Source organism: Mauremys mutica, chromosome 4 (genome assembly GCF_020497125.1).
Source record: "Mauremys mutica isolate MM-2020 ecotype Southern chromosome 4, ASM2049712v1, whole genome shotgun sequence".
Lineage (NCBI taxonomy): Eukaryota > Metazoa > Chordata > Testudines > Geoemydidae > Mauremys > Mauremys mutica.
Genome location: NC_059075.1, coordinates 95438178 through 95459304, shown reverse-complemented (window position 1 = coordinate 95459304; position 21127 = coordinate 95438178). Strand labels below are relative to the sequence as shown.

The 21127-nt window shown below is 43.6% G+C and overlaps 1 protein-coding gene across 2 annotated transcripts in view; it reads left to right on the top strand.

Moving 5' to 3' along the window:
• The window catches only part of TEAD1 (TEA domain transcription factor 1), a 211213-nt gene that overhangs the window by 173315 nt on the left and 16771 nt on the right, over window positions 1-21127 (top strand). For both annotated transcript variants that reach the window (XM_045015094.1, XM_045015095.1), the window contains one exon: window positions 2911-3084. In XM_045015094.1, coding sequence (XP_044871029.1) covers window positions 2911-3084 — 174 coding nt within the window. The remainder of the gene's footprint in view (window positions 1-2910; window positions 3085-21127) is intronic.

The following is a 21127-nucleotide window of genomic DNA, read 5'->3' as shown; positions in this document are numbered from 1 at the left end:
TAACATCTATACTTGTTGAATCTAATTGGGTTGGACATTGTGCAGATCATGTAAGGGCCAGTCACTTTGGAGATTGTGTAAGGACCAATTGCTTATTTCCTCCCTTTATCTGCATTTCAAGTTAATCAGTTCAGGTTGTTCCCACTTATCTCAACTAGCCCTGGAAACACTGTCTCGGGCACACAGCCTGTCAAATCATTGTTTACAGTTGAACCTTGCACTCAGATTTTACTCATGTCCAGCAAGATCTATGCCTACAGTTATGTGCCCCAAGTTCTCATGTGTTATCTTCACACAGTTGTGAATTTATCTCGAATTATAGTCACCACCTAAAATCCAGTGTTCTTGCTTGCTTGCTTTCCCTGATCGCCAGACATTTAAAAGGTAAACCTAGAACAGCAGTGGTTCCCAACAATATCATATATTAATTTTTTGTATGTGCTTGATGCACCAAATAATACAAGTATCAGAGGGGTAGCCGTGTTAGTCTGGTTCTGTAGAAGCAGCAAAGAATCCTGTGGCACCTTATAGACTAACAGACGTTTTGCAGCATGAGCTTTCGTGGGTGAATACCCACTTCTTCGGATGCAAGAAGAAGTGCATCCGAAGAAGTGGGTATTCACCCACGAAAGCTCATGCTGCAAAACGTCTGTTAGTCTATAAGGTGCCACAGGATTCCAAGATAATACAGTGATGTGTAACTGTATATAGATCGCATGTAAGTGAAGTAGTGTGTGTGTATTTTGTGTGTATAGCAAGGATGTTTCATCTGCAGTTATTAAGTTATCAAGTAAAATGACAAATCTAGCGACTCTGCAGATATTGTTATGATAATCCCTCATTGTAACTGAATAGTATGATAATTACTCTAATTCTTGTGTAAATGATTGGTATGTGACTTAAACCTGCTCATGGTAAGGCCTTGCTGATAAACTTTCATTCATGCATTCATTCATTCATGCACTCAGTCCCTTCCGTTAACTTGTTTATTTTTCTGACCTATGAGCTTTGCTCTTTAGAGTAGAAACACCCTATTTTGACTACGCTGCCCCTTTGGGGCTTGTTGCATCTATGAGCAAAGATTGGGAAAGTTTTCTACGTGCACACTGAGGAAATATGGTGGGGGCTATTTTGAAAGAGTGCTCCAAGGAAAAATCTGTGTAACTGATGAGCTTAGGTTTATTAAAGCCTGAAGTATTAACGCTCTTTCCCCCAACCACACACACTAAATAAAATATGTCAGGAAGAGACTGGAATGTATCCGATTATATTTGCCCATTATAACAGATAAGTGTGTTCTAAATTCAGATTTCATTGCTCTAGATGATTTTAATAGTTTTATTAGTTTACTTGTCCAAGTACAGTTGGTAAAAATCTAGTCAGTCTCCTTTCTTTTCCTCTGGATTTTGCACATTTGTTAGGGAAAGTTGTATTAAATTATTATTATTTATTTTTATCCCAAGCCCCAGACACGGACCAGGACCCCATTGTGCTAGGTGCTGTACAAACACAGAAGAAAAAGACAGACCCTGCTCCCAGGGGCTTACGGTCAAAGTGTAAGATGAGTGACAAGAGATGGAAACAGGGGAATATAAAGAAACTGTGAGATAATATGGTTTAGCATGATAGGCCAGCTGAATCGTTGGATGTTCAGTTTATTTAGGTATGACAGTGTTATTTTAATCTGTTTTGTCTGCAGATATATTGTGAACAAAATAGCCAGGCAGTTGTCAACTCTGCGTTTTCAACATTATTTTATGCTTACCTGTTAGAAATTGCCACCTTGTAGCCAGTAGCTATCCACTATTGCAAAGTTTTTGGCTGTTCAGTGACTGCACATTGGTTTCCCTTTAACTGAGTTAGCAAAATGTTGTTTGTGATCTATGTGGTTAAAAACCAACCATGCTCCTTTCATCTTTTCATGTGGTCTTGTGAGGTGTGGAGCACTCCCCTGGGAGGGACTTAGCGTCATGCAGTATCAGTTCCTCTTCTTTTTCATTTCAGATTTTACAATGTGCTATAGTCTCAAACAAATATGCAGGGTGTAAACAATATAGGTAAAATCTTTGCCCCATTGAAGTCAATAGAGGGTTTAATGATAGACTTCATTGGAGCCAGGATTTCACTTGGAGAAGGGAGAGGAATTGTTTTGGGTGGTACCGGAGGCTATAACTAATTATAGTGGAATGAAACTAGAAAGGGGGAAATTCAGGTTAAACATCAGGTTATACATTCTGGCAGCGAAACTGTGAAACTACCTCCCACAGTAAGTGGTAGAAGCTTGGGTCATTTGAAAGTGGATTCAACAAAGCATTGGGGAATATACCAAAGGGAAAAATCCTACACTGGGAGGGAGATGGATTACTATAATTCTAGGAATTAAAGAAAAATCTCTTCCCTCTCCTTTAGGCAACTGACATTAGCACACTTTTTTTTAAAAAAAAGAAAGAAATTTTAGTAATGTAACGATTAAGGGAGCTGTTGCACTAGCAGAAACTAAAGATCTCTGTACCTAAGACATTAAACTGCGTGGTGCAGACACCACCACTCTTTTTAATGACCTTGATCTTACTGTGCTCAGGATGGGCAGATCATCACTTTGCTGGCTGTTCTGGTTTTTTAGGTAAACACCTGCCGGCAGTTAATCATGCTTAGCAGGTTTACAGTAGGGGAACTGGTTTTATGATATTGACTCTTGTTCACTAGGGACTGTGCCAAGACCACCAAAGTTACTTCATGGAAATCATGTTGCAAATAAACCGTAGTCCCAAAGGTAAATGAGGACAGGTTTTTCTAACCCACCAAAGCATCCTAATCTTAGCATGAACACACAGACATACTGTTCAGCTTAAATAAACCTCTGTTTTTCTTGTACAATAGTGATTTTTTCTTTTTCTTATTTTCTTACAGTACAACAAACACCTCTTTGTGCACATTGGACATGCCAACCATTCTTACAGTGACCCGTTGCTTGAATCGGTGGACATTCGTCAGATTTATGACAAATTTCCTGAAAAGAAAGGTGGTTTAAAGGAACTGTTTGGGAAGGGCCCCCAAAATGCCTTCTTCCTAGTAAAATTCTGGGTGAGTAAAACATACCATAGAAGTTAATTTAGACTGTGTGTTCACATTATGTGCTTCCCTACTCTTTCTAAATGTTCACGTACACAGGAATTTATTTTGTCATCACTTAAACACGTGAAGCTGAGTCTCCATCATTTGTGTATATCCTTCATGTGGGACACTAGCACAAAGCCACTTCTATTGATGTTTCCCACAACATGTCTGTGTTCCTAGAAAACAACTGTAGTAATTGTAGTGCTTGCCAGCACTTTGTTATACATGATCCTTTGCCAGTGACAAACAGGTAATAAGTTTTGTTTAAACAGGTAATAAGTTTATAAATGGTGAACTGCCATCTAGTGGTTTGATTGAAGAGCAATATCAGCAACTTTAAGACTTCTGTATATATTTTTGAGTGTTATGTATGTTGGACTCTGCTGAAGGCTGGTAATATAGTTTTTAGCCTTGAGATCAGCCAATGTTTTCACAACACCGTTATATTTAAAATTAGTAGAGTATTAAAAAACTTTCTAAGAGTTTGTGATATTTCCAGTGCTGTTGTATAATGGTTTTGGTTGCTTTAATTTCTACTTCATTGTTGAAGCAGACCTGCCTTCAGTGGGGACATTGGCATGGGATTCTGTTTGCAGAGGAATTATACCTGCCCAAAGAGCTGTGAGGAGGGGCTGAAGGAGGATTAGAATAAAGGAAAGATAAAAGCTAGATATCAGAAATGTTGAAAGATACCTAAAATATTGGTGTCACTTTATCCATGTGCATCACTGTACATATACGGTTGGATTTTAATGGACACTTCAATCGATCACCCACTCTATAAGACACACACATAAATGGCAGTAATTCCCCAAGCTTTTCTAAAAGATTTAACAGCAGATGTTATAATGATATTTCATTTTAGCAAGATACCATTTGTTTTACAGTATCTACCATAGAACATTTACTAATACATAGAATCATAAGTGTAGGGCTGAAAGGGACCTCAAGAGGGCATCTATTGCAGGCCCCTGCCCTGAGACAGGACCAGGTATATCTAGACCGGCCTTGTCCAACCTGTTCTTTAAAACCTCCAGTGATGGGGGCTCCACAACCTCCATGGTAACCTACTGCAGTACTTAATTACCCTTAGATGAAAAAGTTTTTCCTACTATCTATCCTAAATCTTCTGGGCTGCAGATTACGCCAATTACTTGTTCTTCTACTTCAGATCACTGTCTTCTTTGTAAAATCCTTTAACATATTTGCAGATTCTTTTCTCACTGTTCTTTTCTCAAGACTAAACATTATGAACTATTATAAAGTGGGGAAATCCTAAAAAATAATTGTCAGCCTGAATTCTAAAAATGCATTTTGTGATGTAAAACATTTGCTTTTGTTTTGTTTGTGTGTGTTCCACTTCCCTGATAATTTGTCAAATTTAGTAATTCACAATGGGACTCCCAGTCATTCATTAGTGCCAATTAATGAGGTTCTACAGAAGCATAACATGTTACCTTTCAATACTACTACTACTACTGTGTTGAAAAGTATAAGTAAAGAAGATTGTTCCCATTTATTTCTTAGCAATAGTTTTTAAAAGGTGCATTAATCTGAAATCGTCATATCAAGATTTGCATATTACAGGAAATAAAAGGTTTGCTTTAGCTTTATATAATTTATGTTGAAGCTTTTGCCATCAGGAGGACGGGGGATTAGGGGCAGGGAAAGGTGTTCTGCTCTAGCATTCTCTTGATACCAAAACAAAATCATGTTTTAAGCCAGGAAAATACTCCCTGAAAGTATAAACTTGGCATACATTAATTGTTGTAATCGTTTGTGGTTGGTTAGCATCAAGAGCATGTTAAGCATGTACAGACAAGAGCCCTGCCACTAAGATCTTACAGTCCTATAAAAATTGTATTGCCATGGTTATATTGTGGTTTGCATATGTAAATAAATATACTGTGAGGTCATCAAGTGGCTCTATCATGAGATCTGAACGTGTGAAGTTTGTCCATGAACAAATGTGGCTTATGTGGTCTGTCATTCTGAGCATCAGGCCCTCATTGGCCTGTTAGACATTTCCTGCTGCTTCACATGTGCATGTTGCTCTACGAATTAAAATGTAATGTTTTAAAAATAAGGTTTTCTACCACTTAAGTTGTGGAAGCATTTGGAAAATCAGACCCGTAGTGAGTTTCAGAAATTCTGTATCAACAGGGTCTGAAAAGCTAGTGTAGTATTTAATGTCAGTTTTTAAAAACATGTCCATAGATATAAATTAGGGCTGCTTGGTTTTCATTAACATTCCCACTTAAAGCAGAGCCTGAGCTTCAGAACTGAACTTGCTAAGAACTTCATTGAATGTAAGTCATGTAAAGGGAAGCAAAACGTGCATGAAATAATGTCTCTGAGAGAAGGATTATTTTCTCCCTCATAGCTCTTGCTACTGCTGCTGCTCTTACCTGAGACTTCATCCTCCACCAGTGGGAGTCTTGCTCTGCCAAATGATGGACCATTCTGGCCTTTACCCAACTATTTCACTTAAGGGTATTGTTTGCCTGGCAATCCAAGGTGTGATAGTTGCTTGGATGGACATATCCGTGCCAGCTTTGGCCTGGCTAAAAATAGCATTGTAGATGTGGTAACTTGGGCTTCAGTAAAACAAGAATAGGTGCCCTGGGTCTCCAGGGTGCTTGTGCAGCCCATACTAAAGCCCATGCCATCCTATCTACGTGACTATTTTTAGCCATGCTGTATGGATAAAACTAGCTTGGATATGGCTCCACAACCTGCATTCATGCCTCAGATTGGAGACTTACCCAGAAAATGCATTGAACAAAATGTGCCCTACTCTTTGCCAATGTCTAGGGCTTGCAGAGAGCAGGGCTGAAATCCTGGTCTCATTAAAGTAAATGATAAAACTTTCATTGACTTCAATGGAGCCATGTTTTGGGCAGAGTTTGCTGAAGAGCGGTTGGATTTTTATTGTCTTGAAAATTGGTATTAAATTCCAATTGAATTCCAATGCTATTTTTTATGTTAAGTAATGTGTGTACCTCCTAGGATAGACTCATGGGTGATAAAACACCAAACTACCCAGTCAGCACCTTCAAAACGCAGTGTTAATTGCCAGGATTTCAAGCATTACTCAGCTAAATCTTAGGTTTCAGCAGCACTTCTGCTTCTGCTGCCTCCTTTTTGAGTGAGTAATTGTCTCTAAGGATCAAACTTTCAAAAGAGAGTGTAACTTACAGTCCCTCAACAATATAGGTCCCCCTATTGCACTTACCAAACCCCACCTTTGTGCTAACACATGCTTGTACAAGAGAGTCATAGCTTATGCAGGTTGGACCTTATGCTTACAGTTACACTTCTGTACTCACACATGTGGGGTTTTATGGGTACATGAAGTATACACCCATTATCCCAAACAGTGACAATTTAAATATTTTAATAGACATTTTCCAAAAAGAACCTTTAAAACCCCCAGAGGAACTGGGCTAGTTTTAAAGGCCTAATTACAGTTGAGGAGAAGTTGGTGTGAAATCATTATAGATGGAGATGGTAGTGCACGTATAGTTAAGGTTCCCCAACATTTGCCATTAAAAGACCCTGTTTTCAGTTGCTAATATCTTTGCCAGACTTTAACTATTCAGGCTGAAATTATCCATGCCAGGTGTCTGTCTCAGGATGAGTTTTTTTGCTGTGTCACCAGGTGCAGGAAGTGAGAGCAGGAAGACTCTCCCTCTTGCCAGCGCAGCGTGACTAGCATGCAGAGGGGACAAGAGCCAAACCTGAAGGGTGGGAGTGGTAGATTGGAGCATGGAGCCTGGGGGGGGGCGGCTGTGATGAGTACACAGGGGCTGGCTAGCAAAGAGACCAAGAGCAGAAGCTGGTGGGGAAATGTGGATGGATGAGGAACTGAAATCAGAGGAGAAGCCAGGATGGGGAGACTGGGAATGGCCAGGCAAGTAGAATTGGTCAAGGAGTCTGGAGGGGAAACTGGGATGAGGAGCCCAAGGAGGGAAACTGGGATTGGAATGAGGAGCCCGAGGAGTGGGGGGACTGACTGTGACTACCTATGTGACTAGGACAAGGAACCAGAGTAGAGACATGACTGGGGCATGGGCAAAAGCGATCAGGCTTGAGGGAATAGGGACAGGAGAGTCTGTGACACGCCCCCCCCAGCATAGTCCCCTCCAGAAACTAGAATGGAACCCAAGATTCCTGAGTCTCAACATTCCACTGCAGTCAGAAGATATCTGTGAAACTTACAGGCAAAATATGTCTCTCGTCTCCCTCTAGTGCTGGTCCACAAAGAGGATGACAACCTACTACTACTATCAATTTCTCTGTTAGCGCAGGTGGCAGAGGTCTGTGCTGTGCATCTTGAGGATCCAGCACCTATGATGAACCAACTAGCTGAAAATATGGTTCCACATGATGAAATTTCTGGGGGGGTTTTCAGGGTGGTTTGTTTTTTGTTTGTTTTCTTTTAATGCTAAAATTCAATTTAAAAAACTCAGGTAAAAGAAGTTCATGGTTGCAACATTGAACACTGAAAAGTTAGTAAATGCCAGAATTAAGGTTGCCTGCTGACCACAGTGGGAGGAACCTATGCAACTTTAATTGAGCCCCTTTGTGTATATCCATTATGATACAGACATTAATTACATGATCACATCCTATTTTTCCACAGAACTGATGCCTCACTAAGTGCACAGGATGAACCTGCTCTTGGGATGGTGTAATGAAGGAGAGTGTTGTCTGTATGACACCTGCCTCATTTGTTGCAGAAGCTGGAATGTGTGTAGTGGATGAGGCAGGGAACTGGAGAACAATAAAGGATGGTCTCATGATTAAGGCAAATGATTACTGCCCTGGAGCACTGGAACCTATTCCTGCCTGTGCCAGTGCTCCTGATGCTGGGCAACTCACTTAAATCATACTTTTTACTGGTGGCCACTAATTGTGTGTTCCTCATTTTTTGGATGACTGATTTGAGATCTGATCTGAGCTGCAGAGTTACTGAGCACCCACAGCTGCAGCTGAAGTCAGTGGGAGCTGTGCTTTGAAAGTATACACTGAAAAATCAAGTCCTAGGCATCTCAGATGGGGCAACCAAAATTAGTGGGCAGTTTTCATAGGTTCATAGATTATGCAGCCAGGGGACCACTGTGATCATCTAGTGTGAATTAGCTTTAATCTCTCTGAGTCTCAGTTCCCTATCTGCTAAATGGGAATAATACCACCTCACTTCACAGGTTGTGAAAATAAATTAATTAATGTTTGTAAAGAACACAGTGGTGTTGTGAAAATAAATTAATTAATGTTTGTAAAGAACCAAGATTGTACAATGACAGCACCATTTTTTCCCATAAGGAAATTAATAATAATTGTGTCTTTGAGACAGGATTTGAATAGTATGCAGTAAATAAAGCCTAGGGGGACACATTGAATGTTGAATAGCTGCTCATTAACTGTGCACAAGAGGCGGCAGGAACCTGTGGCAAAAATATGTGATCATATAATTAAAGACTGCTTAAGCAAAAGGGGGCTGAATTAAGCAAACTTAAATGGTATTTTAACATAGTTTTTTGTGTGTAATAATATACAGATTAGAGAATATGTAATACCAAAATTCTTGTTGGTTATATATTAAAAATATTGATGAGGATATGTTTTTGAATCATGAACTTGTAATAGGTTAGAGGATTTACTTTTTCCTGGGTTTAGCTAAGGCAGAAGGGAATGTGCCAGTGTTAGAACAGCGTTATGTGTGTAACAAAAGCCTTGATGCATGTTCCTGTAAGAATAGACTTTGCATCAGTCCTTTTCGGCTAGAAATGTATGTAAAATGAACGATACAAAGCTAGGTAATTAGTCATGAGAATTAGATCCCACACAGGCAGATCTCTTCTCAATTTTGATCATGATATGATGATACTACAGAAAAAATGATTTTAATGTCTTTTTTTTTTTAAATGGGAACCATACAGAAGTTGCTCTAAAACTGTTGGCCCATTCACAGTATTACCACTAAAATGCCAGCAAGGTCTGGGTTATCATCAGTAAATGCTGGGCAACCCTGACTTCCCAGAACACTTGTGGAATTTTGAGTTAATGAATTAAAAAAAAAAATGTTCTCCTATGCTCCTGTTCTTTTTTTCCCTATTTTTCAACACGTGAGTTTATGTACAAAGAGAGACACACCCATGTACATTTATGAGTCAATATCAGCCATTTCTGTCTACTTTAAGAAATACAACTCTTCACAGGTACCCTTAATGCATTGTATTTCTGCTTATTCTTCGCATTCTCTCCCTTTCTTAGCAGCTGCACCCCTTCCATCATTTCTTTGTCTCCCACCCTCTCCTGCTCCTTAGTATTAAAGCACAGATTGCTCAGTCCTGTACAAAATGCAGGGGGAATGCTTAGTTTTTTGCCCATTGAGAGTATACAGTCAAAACAGGCCAACAAGACAATACAGATACAACTCTGGATATCTACAGGAAGGATGTCAGTGCTGCACTACTTTAAATGATCAGGTGCGTAATCACGCTGCCCGTTTCCATTGCTATTTTTAGGCTTGGTTGAATTAATGTAATTAAAAGCAGGATTTGAATGGAGAGAAGGTGGTCAGTTTGTGCCTCAGGAGCCAGATGTATAAGGGCTGCATGGAAGAATGCCTGGTGAGTAGTGAAGGCAAAAGACAACAAGGGACTGGGGGCAAAAAGTAAGAGGGAGGAAATAGAAGAACATTGGGGAGGTAGGCAGGCAGGAGTGATGCTGGTGTGTGCTCCTAAGGAGATGAAGAGCAGAAACTTGAACTTGTTGTGGAAGGTGAAGGGAAGTCAGTGGAGGGATTCAAAGAGAGGGTGGCATGGTCCAAGCAACAGGTGAGGAAAAGTATTTGATGGTAGCTGTGGTGGTATTTTGAATCAGGGGAAGGCAGGGAGGTGCAAGGCAGGAAGACTAGAGAGGAATGACCAAGTTGACAGATGACCAAGACATAGACAAGTGGTTTAGCCATGGGGACATAAAGGAATGTTTCTTTTATCTTACCTCTCCAGTTAGGGTTTGGGCTTTACATCAGATTGGTTTGCTATAATTTTCTCTGTGAAAGATATAAAGACTTGCTAAAAAAAAAGGGGAGGGGGAGTGTTGAGATCTATAAAAAGACACTTAGCCATCATGGAATTCGGCTTTGCAAAGTGTCAGCTACAAAGCAAATTGCCATATTTCTCTGCAGGGGTTTGTTCTTTCATATGAATTACATCTAATCTGACATACAACATGATACCAACAAGTAATCAAGCCCTCAGCCTCAATTTTGGTGAAGAATCTAGATGGTGTGTTTTTTGGTCTCCTCCATATCTGTATCTAAATCTTGCTGCCTCTTCCTTGGTCTCAAATATCCATCCCCTTCTGTCTGTTCAGAGCACTTGCCCAGGCCCTTATCTTGCATCTTGAATACTATAATCTACTCCTCTTTGCCTTTGATATCTACAGCTATTGCACATGCTACCAGTAGACTCATCTGCCTGGCCCATTATGATAACCACCTTTCCCTTCTCTGTGCATGTCTCCATCAAGTTACTAGATCTGAAAGGTAGGGTGGGGAGCAAAGGTAGATGGCATTAAAGGTGTGGTTAAGAAGCGTGTACATTATGTGAAGAGGCTCTCCCTTCACTACCACATCATGTACAAGCTTCCTAACCTCACTTTTAATGCCATCCACCATTTAGCGCTCCTTCCTCTACCCCACCTTTCAAATGTAATAGTGTTAGTAATATCAGCCTCCTCACTAACTGGCGTTACTTGCCTGCATCGCTGCTTTTTGCCACAAACATCTCTGTGCTTTTTCCCAGGCCACCCCCATGTCAAAATTTGTAAAGCTGTTACCTTATCCTATTTTAATGCCTCCCACCTTTACTCTGTTGCATACAAATCACTACCATTTGGCACTAGTTTGACTGGGGAGTACTTGTTACTACTAAGAGCACTGTTATCACTAAGTTATCCATGCACACCTGTCTGTGCTATAACCTCACTCCCTTCCTGCTCTTGTTCATTTGTTTCTTTGTCATGTTTTGTCTGGATCTTAGATTGTGAGTTCTTTGGGGCAAGGATTTTCTCTTTGTGTTACTACTTTGCATAGTGCTTAGTGCCTGTATAATGGGTCCTGATCCTTGTTGAGAATCCCTAGGTGCTCCTGCAGTAAAAATAATAGTAATTTGGTTGTTCATTATGGGCCAGATCTTGCTCCCAAGGAAAGCAGCTTTGACTTTGACCATTAATTTCTGCAGGAACAAGAACAACCCCTATGAGTAAATACATCTGAAGTGAGTGAAAGACTGGTCTCTGGATAGTCACACAGTAGGAAAGAACAATCATTATAAATTAATGCCTGGCTTTATTGCTTTCTTACTCTGCTACATTAACTACCTTAATTTTAAATGCTTTCAGTAGTTTGCATTATGCTTCAAACTGATGAAAGCTTGGTCATATGTCAGTGCAACTCTGTGAAACAGAGAATGAAACTCATCTGAAGATGTCTGGGTGATATTAATTGATTTTTTTTTAATGAATGCCTCCATTTGCAGGAATCTGCAATGCAAACAAGCCGTTATTAGAAAGTAATACGTATTATAATTAGGGCAAGCTTTTAAAGATGCTTTGAAGTCCTAAACATTTTTGAAATTCAAATGTGGAATGGAAATAAAGGAATCTGCACAATAAAGGGACATTAAATTATGTCCAAAAAAAATCACTGTTTTATAGATGTAAATATATGCCATAATTAGTGGTAAGTAACATGAGTAGGATTGTTGAGTTTATTCCTATTCTTATTTAAAACAGCTGTGGCGTGAAAAATAATTCTGCTTCTCTTTGCAATATGTTGTAACAAACAATTTACCCATGTAGTCAGTGTTCAAAAATGGCTTGTCCGCATGGTTGCCTCCCACCCCCCACAGTTCCTCCCCAGGAGCTTGCAGCAGACTTTCTGGACATAGAAATGCTTTGTGTTCTTCATTCACAAAAAAAGTTGTTGCTTCTGTTTTTTCTTTTTAAATATGATATTTTTTATTTTATTTTATTTTATTTTTTTGGCAAAAGAAGTGAAGTTTGGAATCTGCCCTGCTCACTCACCACTTCCGATTGGCAAACGATTTGCAGTTCACAAATGTAATCTGTGATGTGGATTAGTCTACAACCAGCATGCAAATGTATTCAGAAGAAATTAGAAATGGAAGAAAGCAGCAGTCCCCCTCCTTTTCCCTCCCCGCCCTCCCCCACCCCTTTATTTTTAAAACTGGACCGTCTCTGCACAGCAATCTCATGTGGTGCTTTTGCAGGACTTCTTCACAAATTGATACAAGGGCATTAGTGCCTCAGAATCAATAATGAGTCAAAAGGGAAGAGCAGCTGGGAGGAGGGAGCAGCTTGGCCTGTCCATCACAAGTCTAACCATGTGGCAGACCTGGAAGCAATTCCAAAGCTGCAATGTAACTATGTGCCAAGGACCCAGATGCTACCATTGGAAAACATTGCTTCACAATTTGGAATCTCTGCCTTTGATTACTGTTCCGAGAGAAAGAGGGGAGATATAATGTGATCATATGAATGACACCTCTTTGCAGTCAGTAGTAGTTAAACCTATAAGTTGTTAACAATACATTTAATTTTAACTACTGAATGTTTGTGTAAATTATGCTGGTTGCTCCCTAAATACCCTTATGTTACTACTCAGTGCTTTTTTCTTTCCATTTGGTGGGGAGAATTTAGAGTCTTTCCCTGCAGTTGTTGCCAATGCTGCCTTTTGGTTAGCCGAACCCATTATGACACAAGCAACCTATCCCCTTCTTGCTGTAGAGACAGAGCAATGATTCATGTGAAGTTATTGTTTGTTTGTTTGTTTGAAGCCAGTTCTGTTTCCGTACGTGCTGTGATGCAGCATGTCAAACACTTGATATTGTTGATATACAACGTTTTCAGTGCTAGATGCTGGCAAAAAATTGTAGTGATAAGTGAATCTGTTATATTGTCTGTGCATTGCTGTACAAAAGAAACAAGCGCTTACAAGCAGGGCAGGTCCATCTCCTGAGACTTGTTCAGCACTTTACAGTTCAGTGATAAAAGAAAATCTCAAAAATGAAACACATTGGTGTCCTTTTTATATATAACCTAAAAATAATAGTTTGAAAATGTGTGAAGTTATATTTTTAGTTCACTGATCTTACCATTTTAAAACCCAAAAATCCAGCTTTTACACTTTAAGCAGAAGATCATTGTATAAAAATGGTGATCAAAGGTTTTGGTTGTTTTGTTTTGTTTGCTGGTTTTCAGACCAAACAGCAGCAGATACTAAATTACTCTGCCTTATTTTGTGTCTCTAGACTTGTTATTTAGGCTTGAAAAGGATGACCTTTTTGACGATATGAACACGTGAGGAGCATTTTAGAGAGGACTTCTTATTTACTTTGGACATAAGTGAAGCAGAGAAAGGAAATGCTCTGATAATAAAACTGTAACTGTGGGGGCAATAGAAATTACTATTTTTGAGAGATTATTACTATCATCCACCATGAAATAACTATTTTTTAAGAAATACCTGTTCTTAAGATATTCCAGTAGAGCAGCCTTGGCATGGTTGAATGGCTGTCACTATTTTTCATATTCAAATATAATTGCGGACCAGCTAAGATGGCAAATTTGTTATTACTTTTAGTTCAGAACAATTTTTTACAGATCATCACGAACACTAACATTAACCAGTGAATGAATGAAAAAAGTGCAAGAAACAAGGAGGAATAAAGATAGAATTCTTTTCTGTTAGTACATGACTAAAGGACTGTTTGTGTTACTTATGTGACTCTTAAGTGACTTTTCCACTGATTAATTTACCAAAGCAAGCCTGCAATAATATCAGACCTCTGATTTCTTCTCCCCACCACTAATTACCTCAATATGAGCCATTATCGGCATATTGCCTGCAAATGTTTGTTCCACAGAAATGGAATGTAGCTGCTAAGTAGAATTTAAAGAGTTGCTGCCTAGTTAAAAATTAAATAGTGGACACAAGTGACTTGATATTGTCAGAAGTGTGGATTACACATGTTCTAATATGTAAACATATTGGTAAACTGAGTTTTAAAAAGTAATCATGTAAAAAGGAAGATGTCCCTGATCTTCCTGAACGTGTTCAGAAAGTACCAGGAGAGATTTTTGTTGTAGTTTACTTAAATCTCTGTTAACAATTAAAAACAAAGCTGGAATTGGGAGTTAAACAGCTAAACTGGCAGAAAGTACATCTGCCCACTGAAACTCCCACCAAAGATTCAGCTGATTCTTGGGCATTTTTTTTTATTTTTTTTACAATAGTTGGCCATATGTTGTGACACCTGGAAATTATTATTTTCTGAGAGGTTTAGTAAACAACTTTATACATAATAGGGCAAATCCTGCCCATTCCCTGCAGGCACGAAATATGTGACCCTTGCCAGTGTCGATGCTAGAACGAACAAATCTAGCTGTGAGGACTTACATGGACATGTTCAGTCCCTGAATCAGCTGCTTTAGGGCTGATTAAGAGGAAACCTTGAAGAGTGGCTCCCAGATTATGAGGTGCACAGTGGCAGAACAGCTTCACTGCTGCTGCAAGAATTGGGAGGGAGAACTCAGCCTCTGACCCATGATGCCCTTTTCTAATATATTTAGTCATGCTGTGCGCACGGACTAGGATTTGGCTTTAAGTAAAGAAAAGTTAGCAGTGAGGCAAACAGAACCATGATCTCTTCTCTTCTCTTTAACCTGTGAGCCTCAGTCTGTGCTAAGATAGTGTGGTGATAGAGACTATGAGTGGCTGGATAGATATTCACTCTGTGTAGAAATAGCTAAAGAAATATAATTATTTTTTAAAATAGTTTTCTTCCAGTAGGCCCCATTTCAGTAGGGTGCATGCGCCTAACTTTAAGCAAGGGAGCAATCCCATCAAGGGGATTTAAGTATCTTGCTGAATCAAAGCCATATTACTTATAATCAGTGATGGAATCCTCACTCTCTCTATGATACCCCCTCTTTTCTGTCACCTCAAACGTCTTCCTTTGTGGTGATGGTGTCATTGCTTTCAGAAAGGAAAAAGAAATATAATTGTACCAATCCTCCGGTGCAGTATTCATGAAGAGGTAAAGAAAACTCTACTCCTTTTCTTCACAGCAGTCAACACACGGACCAGCCTCTGCCCTTAGTACTTGCATGCTGTTGTGGCTGGCCAGACCTAGTAGTCAGAGCCAAAATCAGTCATGAGACAGGAGTCAAGAGTCAGCCGGGTAAGGGTACCAGGAGGTCAGAAGCAGGAAACAAACTGGAGATCAGAACAACGAGTCAGGAACCAGAGTTAGGCTGGGTCAGGAGACCAGGGAGTCAGAGACAGGACACAAACTGGAGGTCAGGAACTACCAGACAAATGCCAGGAGTCAAGCTGATTTGGAATGCCTGGAGATCAAGTCAGGGGAGCAGAAAGCACAAAGGCAAACAGGGTGAGCCCAGCTGTTCAGACAGTTTCCTGTTCCTGCTGCAGGCTTAAGTAGGGCCAGTCGGCCACTCTGGGACTTTGCCAATCAGACCTCAGAGGCAGAGCCTCACACCAGGGCCGCCCAGAGGATTCCGGGGGACCGGGGTCTTCGGCGGCGGGGGGGCCCTTCCGTTCCGGGACCCGCCGCCAGAGTGCCCCGAAGACCCGCGGCGGGAGCCCCCCGCCGCCGAATTACCGCCGAAGTGGGACCGCCGCCGAAGCGCAGCCCGGTCTTCGGCGGTAATTCGGTGGCAGGGGGGGGTGTCCCCGCCGCGGGCCTTCCGGGCACTTAGGCGGCGGGTCCCGGAACAGAAGGGGCCCCCCGCCGCCGAAGACCGGGCTGCGCTTCGGCGGCGGCGGGTCCCGCCCCCGGTCCCGCTCCTCCCCCCCGCCCCCGGTCCCGGCCTCAGCCTCTTACCGAGCACGTCTCCGGCGGGGCCTGAGCTCCGTCCCGCTCAGAGCCGCGTGGTGAGGGGGCGGGGCTGTGAGCTCCACGCCGAGCGGAGGCAGCTGCCCCGCCCCCTCCCCACGGCGCTCTGAGCGGGGCGGGGCTCAGGCCCCGTTGGAGCTCCCAGCCCCGCCCCGCTCACCACGCGTCTCTGAGCGGGACGGAGCTCCCGGGGCCCCGCCGGCGACGTGCTCGGTAAGAGGCTGGGGCTGGGGCCGGGACCGTCTCTGAGCGGGGCGGGGCTCAGGGGCCCCGCCGGAGACGCTGAGGCTCCAGGAGGGGGGGCGGAGGCGGGAGCCTCTGCTCTTCTCTTGGGGGCCCCTGCGGAGCCCGGGGCCCGGGGCAAATTGCCCCCTTTGCCCCCCCCTCTGGGCGGCCCTGCCTCACACTACATCTGGGCTTCATGGGTCTTAGGTTAGCTATTGCCAGCAGGCTGCAAGGTGGAGGGTCATAGGGTAGCTGCTCTCATGAACCTTGCTGGCCCGCATTCGAGACCCATAAGTCATGACATTGCCACCTTCCCTTGTGGTTTCTGTGGAAGGCCCAAACCAGGATGGGAGTGAGAATGTTTGCAGCTGACTCCCAAGTGTGTTCTGCCAGGCCGTAACTTTCCCAATCAAACAGGTACCATAATTTGCCCTGCTTAATCTTTCGGATGAGAATTTTGTGTACAGCATATTTCTCCTGACCCTGTTCATGCACTGGTGGGGCCGAGATTGGGCTTTATGAGGAACTGTGTTCCCAATGTATGGTTTTAGAAGTGAGACATTAAATATAGGGTGCACTCTAAAGGATCAAGGGAGATGGATTGGTTAGATTTGTTGCTGAATCCAGTAACGGGCCATGGAACCATTAGTCTAGTTTTTGAGAGGGTCTGTCCATGCAGATGTTCTGTTGAAAGCCATATCTGTTCTCCTACAGAATAGGTGGGATCCTGTTGTCTACATTTGTCTGCATACCTTTTGGAGTTCTTGCTCTTTTCAAGGTGTCCCTTCACCACCTCTTGGACGTGATGGATGTGTTGTACTAGGTCTGAGGCAGATGGGTTGGGGGAGGATGTGGGTAGTTCTGGGTGAAATCAGGTGTGGTACCCATAGTTAATAAAGAAGAGACTGTGGCTTGTGGATGCATGGTCCACATCATTGCACAAGAATTCTGCATAGGGTAGTAGTGAAGACCAGTCATCCTAGGGATGGTTGATGTCGTAAGTATTATTCGAGGATGTAATTGATTCTTCCTGTTGGGCTGTTTTACTGAGGATGGTAGGCAGAGGACAGTTGTGCATGGACTGCTAATAAACATAGGGCCTCGTGCCAGAAGCAGGCAGTAAACTTTGGCCCTTGGTCAGAGCTGACATGATCAGAAAGTCCATGAAGATGGCCTACGTTGTTTATCCAGAGCCAGGTGGTTTCCTCTGTGGAGGATAAGCCCGTGCTGGAATGAAGTAAGCCATTTTATAAAAGCAATCTACCTCCATCAGGATGATGATGAAACCACTGGATTTTGGTAGTTTTACCACAAAGTCCAAGGAAATTGCCTCACTGGGCTGAGAAGGAGTGTCCAGAGATTGGAGAAGACTGCAAGCTCTCTGGCATAAGATCTTGGTGTGGGCATGCATCTTGCAGGAATCTACAGAGGTCTCTATCTTGGACATACATGGGGCCATCAGAAGAAACAAGATGTTAATTGTGGGGTTTTATATCACACTAAGTATCTTGCAGGTGGGAGTCATGGCACAGTTGAAGAACTGCCACTCTCACAGGTCCTGGGGAACACAGGTGTGATTTTTTTACAAACGTGATCCGCTCCCAGGTGTCGTACAGGTCTCTGTTGGTAATAGCCATCTCATAAGACAGAATTCCAGAGATAGACACAAAGCAGATGCATGGGAGCAGGTGCTGGCAGTAAGTCACATTAAGTAAATGATGAGACTTGAGAATGTGGGCTGGTTCTAAACTGGGGCCTTGTGGGTCAGAGCCATATCTTCTTCTTCGAATGCTTGCTCATGTCTATTCAACTTAGGTGTGTGTGCTCGCCACATGCACCGATGCTGGAAGTTTTTCCCTCAGCAGTATCCATAGGGGACTGGCTCTGGCACCCCCTGGAGTGGCACGCACATGCCACGGTATATAGGGTGCTGCCGGTCCCCCCCCACCCTCAGTTCCTTCTTGCCAGAGTGCTGTAATTGTTGCTGCTTCAGCTAGTGCAACAGCTGCTTGTTCGTACGAACTAGTTATTTCTTGTATTATAGTGTATATAGTTTTCTGTTAGTGTTTATAAATCCCTTAGCTATAGTTATAGACTTCGTAGATCCCAAATGGGACTTTATCTCAAGACAGGGCATGCCCCGGTCCCCAGGCTTTAAACCCTGTGATTGCTGCAAGAGGCCCTTGCCCATTAGTGATCTACACAGCAGCTGTCTGCATTGCTTGGGTGAAGGGCACATTAGCGAAAGTGCAAAATTTGCAAGTCCTTCAAGCCAAGGACTAAGAAGGAGTGTGATATTCGTTAAAGAGCACTCCTTATGGAGTCAGCCCTCATCTCGGCACCAGAGCAACGCCCCGACTCGGTGCCAAGTACCGTAACCTCCGTACGCAGCGCCCCACTGCGACCGTCCACTGGCCGGCACTGGTCACTATCCGTGGCTCCTACCAAGAAGGCGGTGTGAGGCCAGTCTCCAACCTCCTGCAAGGGAAAGGATAAGACTGGGTGTGAACAAGGTCCTATGCCAGGCAACTCTTCACTCATGTTGGGATCTCAAGCCCAAGCTCTGGGCATCACTGCATACGGGCACTTCCTGGCCCCGGGCCCGTTGCAACTCCCGGGCCCGCTCGTCATCCTGATACTGCTCATCAAGCATGAGTCGTAGATCGCCGGCCATCATGGATCCATCGAGCGTCACCAGTCCCTAAGACCCCACTCCAGATCAGACTCCAGGCAGAGTGACCAGTACTGGTCAGGACAGAACCACCGTTCTGCTCTGTCCTGGTCACCTGGGAGCAACCACTCGAGATCCAGCCCTGGTTCGGAGTCAGGTTCCCTGATGGCAGGACAAGCTCTGGTACGGGCACTGAACATTATCAGCACTGAAACCGGCCCTGTGGCCTCAGGCACAGTGGCTGGCACCGTGGTACCCATGGAACCCCTGGAGGTTCACCCAGCCCTCCGAGGCTGCCCACTCGCTGTCCAGAGCCTTGGAGAGTCCAGCTGCCTCTCTCTCCTGCCCTCCTCCAGTGCATGAAGCCTCGGGCATGAGGACCCCGCAGGTCTAAGAGGGAGCAGGGGAACAAGCCACTGGGCCACCAATGGTTGTGGAGGACCCTATGGCACCAATATCTTCCTTGTTGTCACCTGACAAGACTATAATGGGGCCCCCTTCCCCAGTTGCTCTGGAAGACACTAAAGCGCACCAGGAACAACTGAAGAGGGTCGCTGCCTACCTGGGTCTTTAAGCAGAGGAGTTAGAGGAGCCCTCAGACTCTCTCTTAGATGTCCTCTGCTCCACAGCACCAGCCAGGGTGCTCTGCTCCTTCATGATGAGGTCTCTAAGATCACTAATGCCCTGTGGCAAACTCCCTCCTCCCTGCCACCCATCTCCAAGAGGGCTGAGCGCAAGTATTCTGTGCCAGCCAAGGGCCATGAGTACCTATACACCCACGCTGCTCCCAACTCCCTAGTGGTAGAAGCGGTTAACCACAGAGAGCAACAAGGTCAACCCTAAGAACAAAGACTCTAAAGCCTGGTCTACACTAGGCGTTTAAACCGGTTTTAGGAACGTAAAACCGATTTAACGCCACAACCGTCCACACTAGGAGGCACCATATATCGATTTTAATGTCTCTTTAAACCGGTTTCTGTACTCCTCCCTAACGAGAGGAGTAACGCTAGTATCGGTATTAACATATCGGATTAGGGTTAGTGTGGACGCTGATCGATGGTATTGGCCTCCGGGAGCTATCCCACAGTGCAGCAGTGACCGCTCTGGACCGCAATCTGAACTCGGATGCAGTGGTCAGGTAGACAGGAAAAGCCCCGCGAACTTTTGAATATTTCCTGTTTGCCCAGCGTGGAGCTCCGATCAGCACGGGTGGTGATGCAGTCCGAAATCAAAATAAAGAAAGAGCTCCAGCACGGACCATGCGGATGTGATCACTGTAAGGGCAGGCAAATCCGTTCTATCAGCGCTCCGTTACAGAAGATGAAATTCAGAATCCTTTTTTAAAAATCTCCAGACAGACGCCATAGCAGGGACTCAGCGCACTGCAGCGTGACAAGCGTAACGGAAAGCCAAAGAATCAAATGGACGGTCATGGACTGGAGGACTGAAGCTATCCCACAGTTCCTGCAGCCTCCGAAAAGTATTTGCATTCTTGGCTGAGCTCCAAATGCTTCTAGGGTCAAACACAGTGTCCGCGGTGGGTCAGGGCATAGCTTGGCAATCTACTCCCCACCCCCCACCCACCCCCAGAAGCGAAAGGGAAAACAATCCTCTGACTCTTTTACATGTCACCCTATCTTTACTGAATGCTGCAGATAGACACGATGCTGCAGCCGTAAACACCAACATCCTCACTCCCCCGCCTGCCATGGGTGGCTGATGGTACAAAAGGACTGGTAACCGTCCTCGTCATCAGCCTATTGGCACATGGGGCAGTAACCATGCTGATTAGCATCCGTGGGTGCCTGGCCCTAATTTTTTCTGGTGGATGGTGGATGGTGCAGTATGGCTGGTAACCATCGTCATCATAGCAACAGGGGGCTGAGCTCCATCAGCCCCCACCCTTCATGTGTAAAGAACAGATTCAGTTGCCCCTGGACTAGCAGAGGGATGCTGGGCTTCTCTCCTACACACTGCTTAATGTCCTGTCTGGACTATCATAGCAGCTGGAGGCTGCCTTCCACTCATTTCTCACTAACAAGTCACCATGTCTTTTTATTCCTGCATTCTTTATTACTTCATCACACAAGTGGGGGGACAATGCTACGGTAGCCCAGAAAGGCTGGGGGAAGAACGGAATCAACAGGTGGGGTTGTTACAG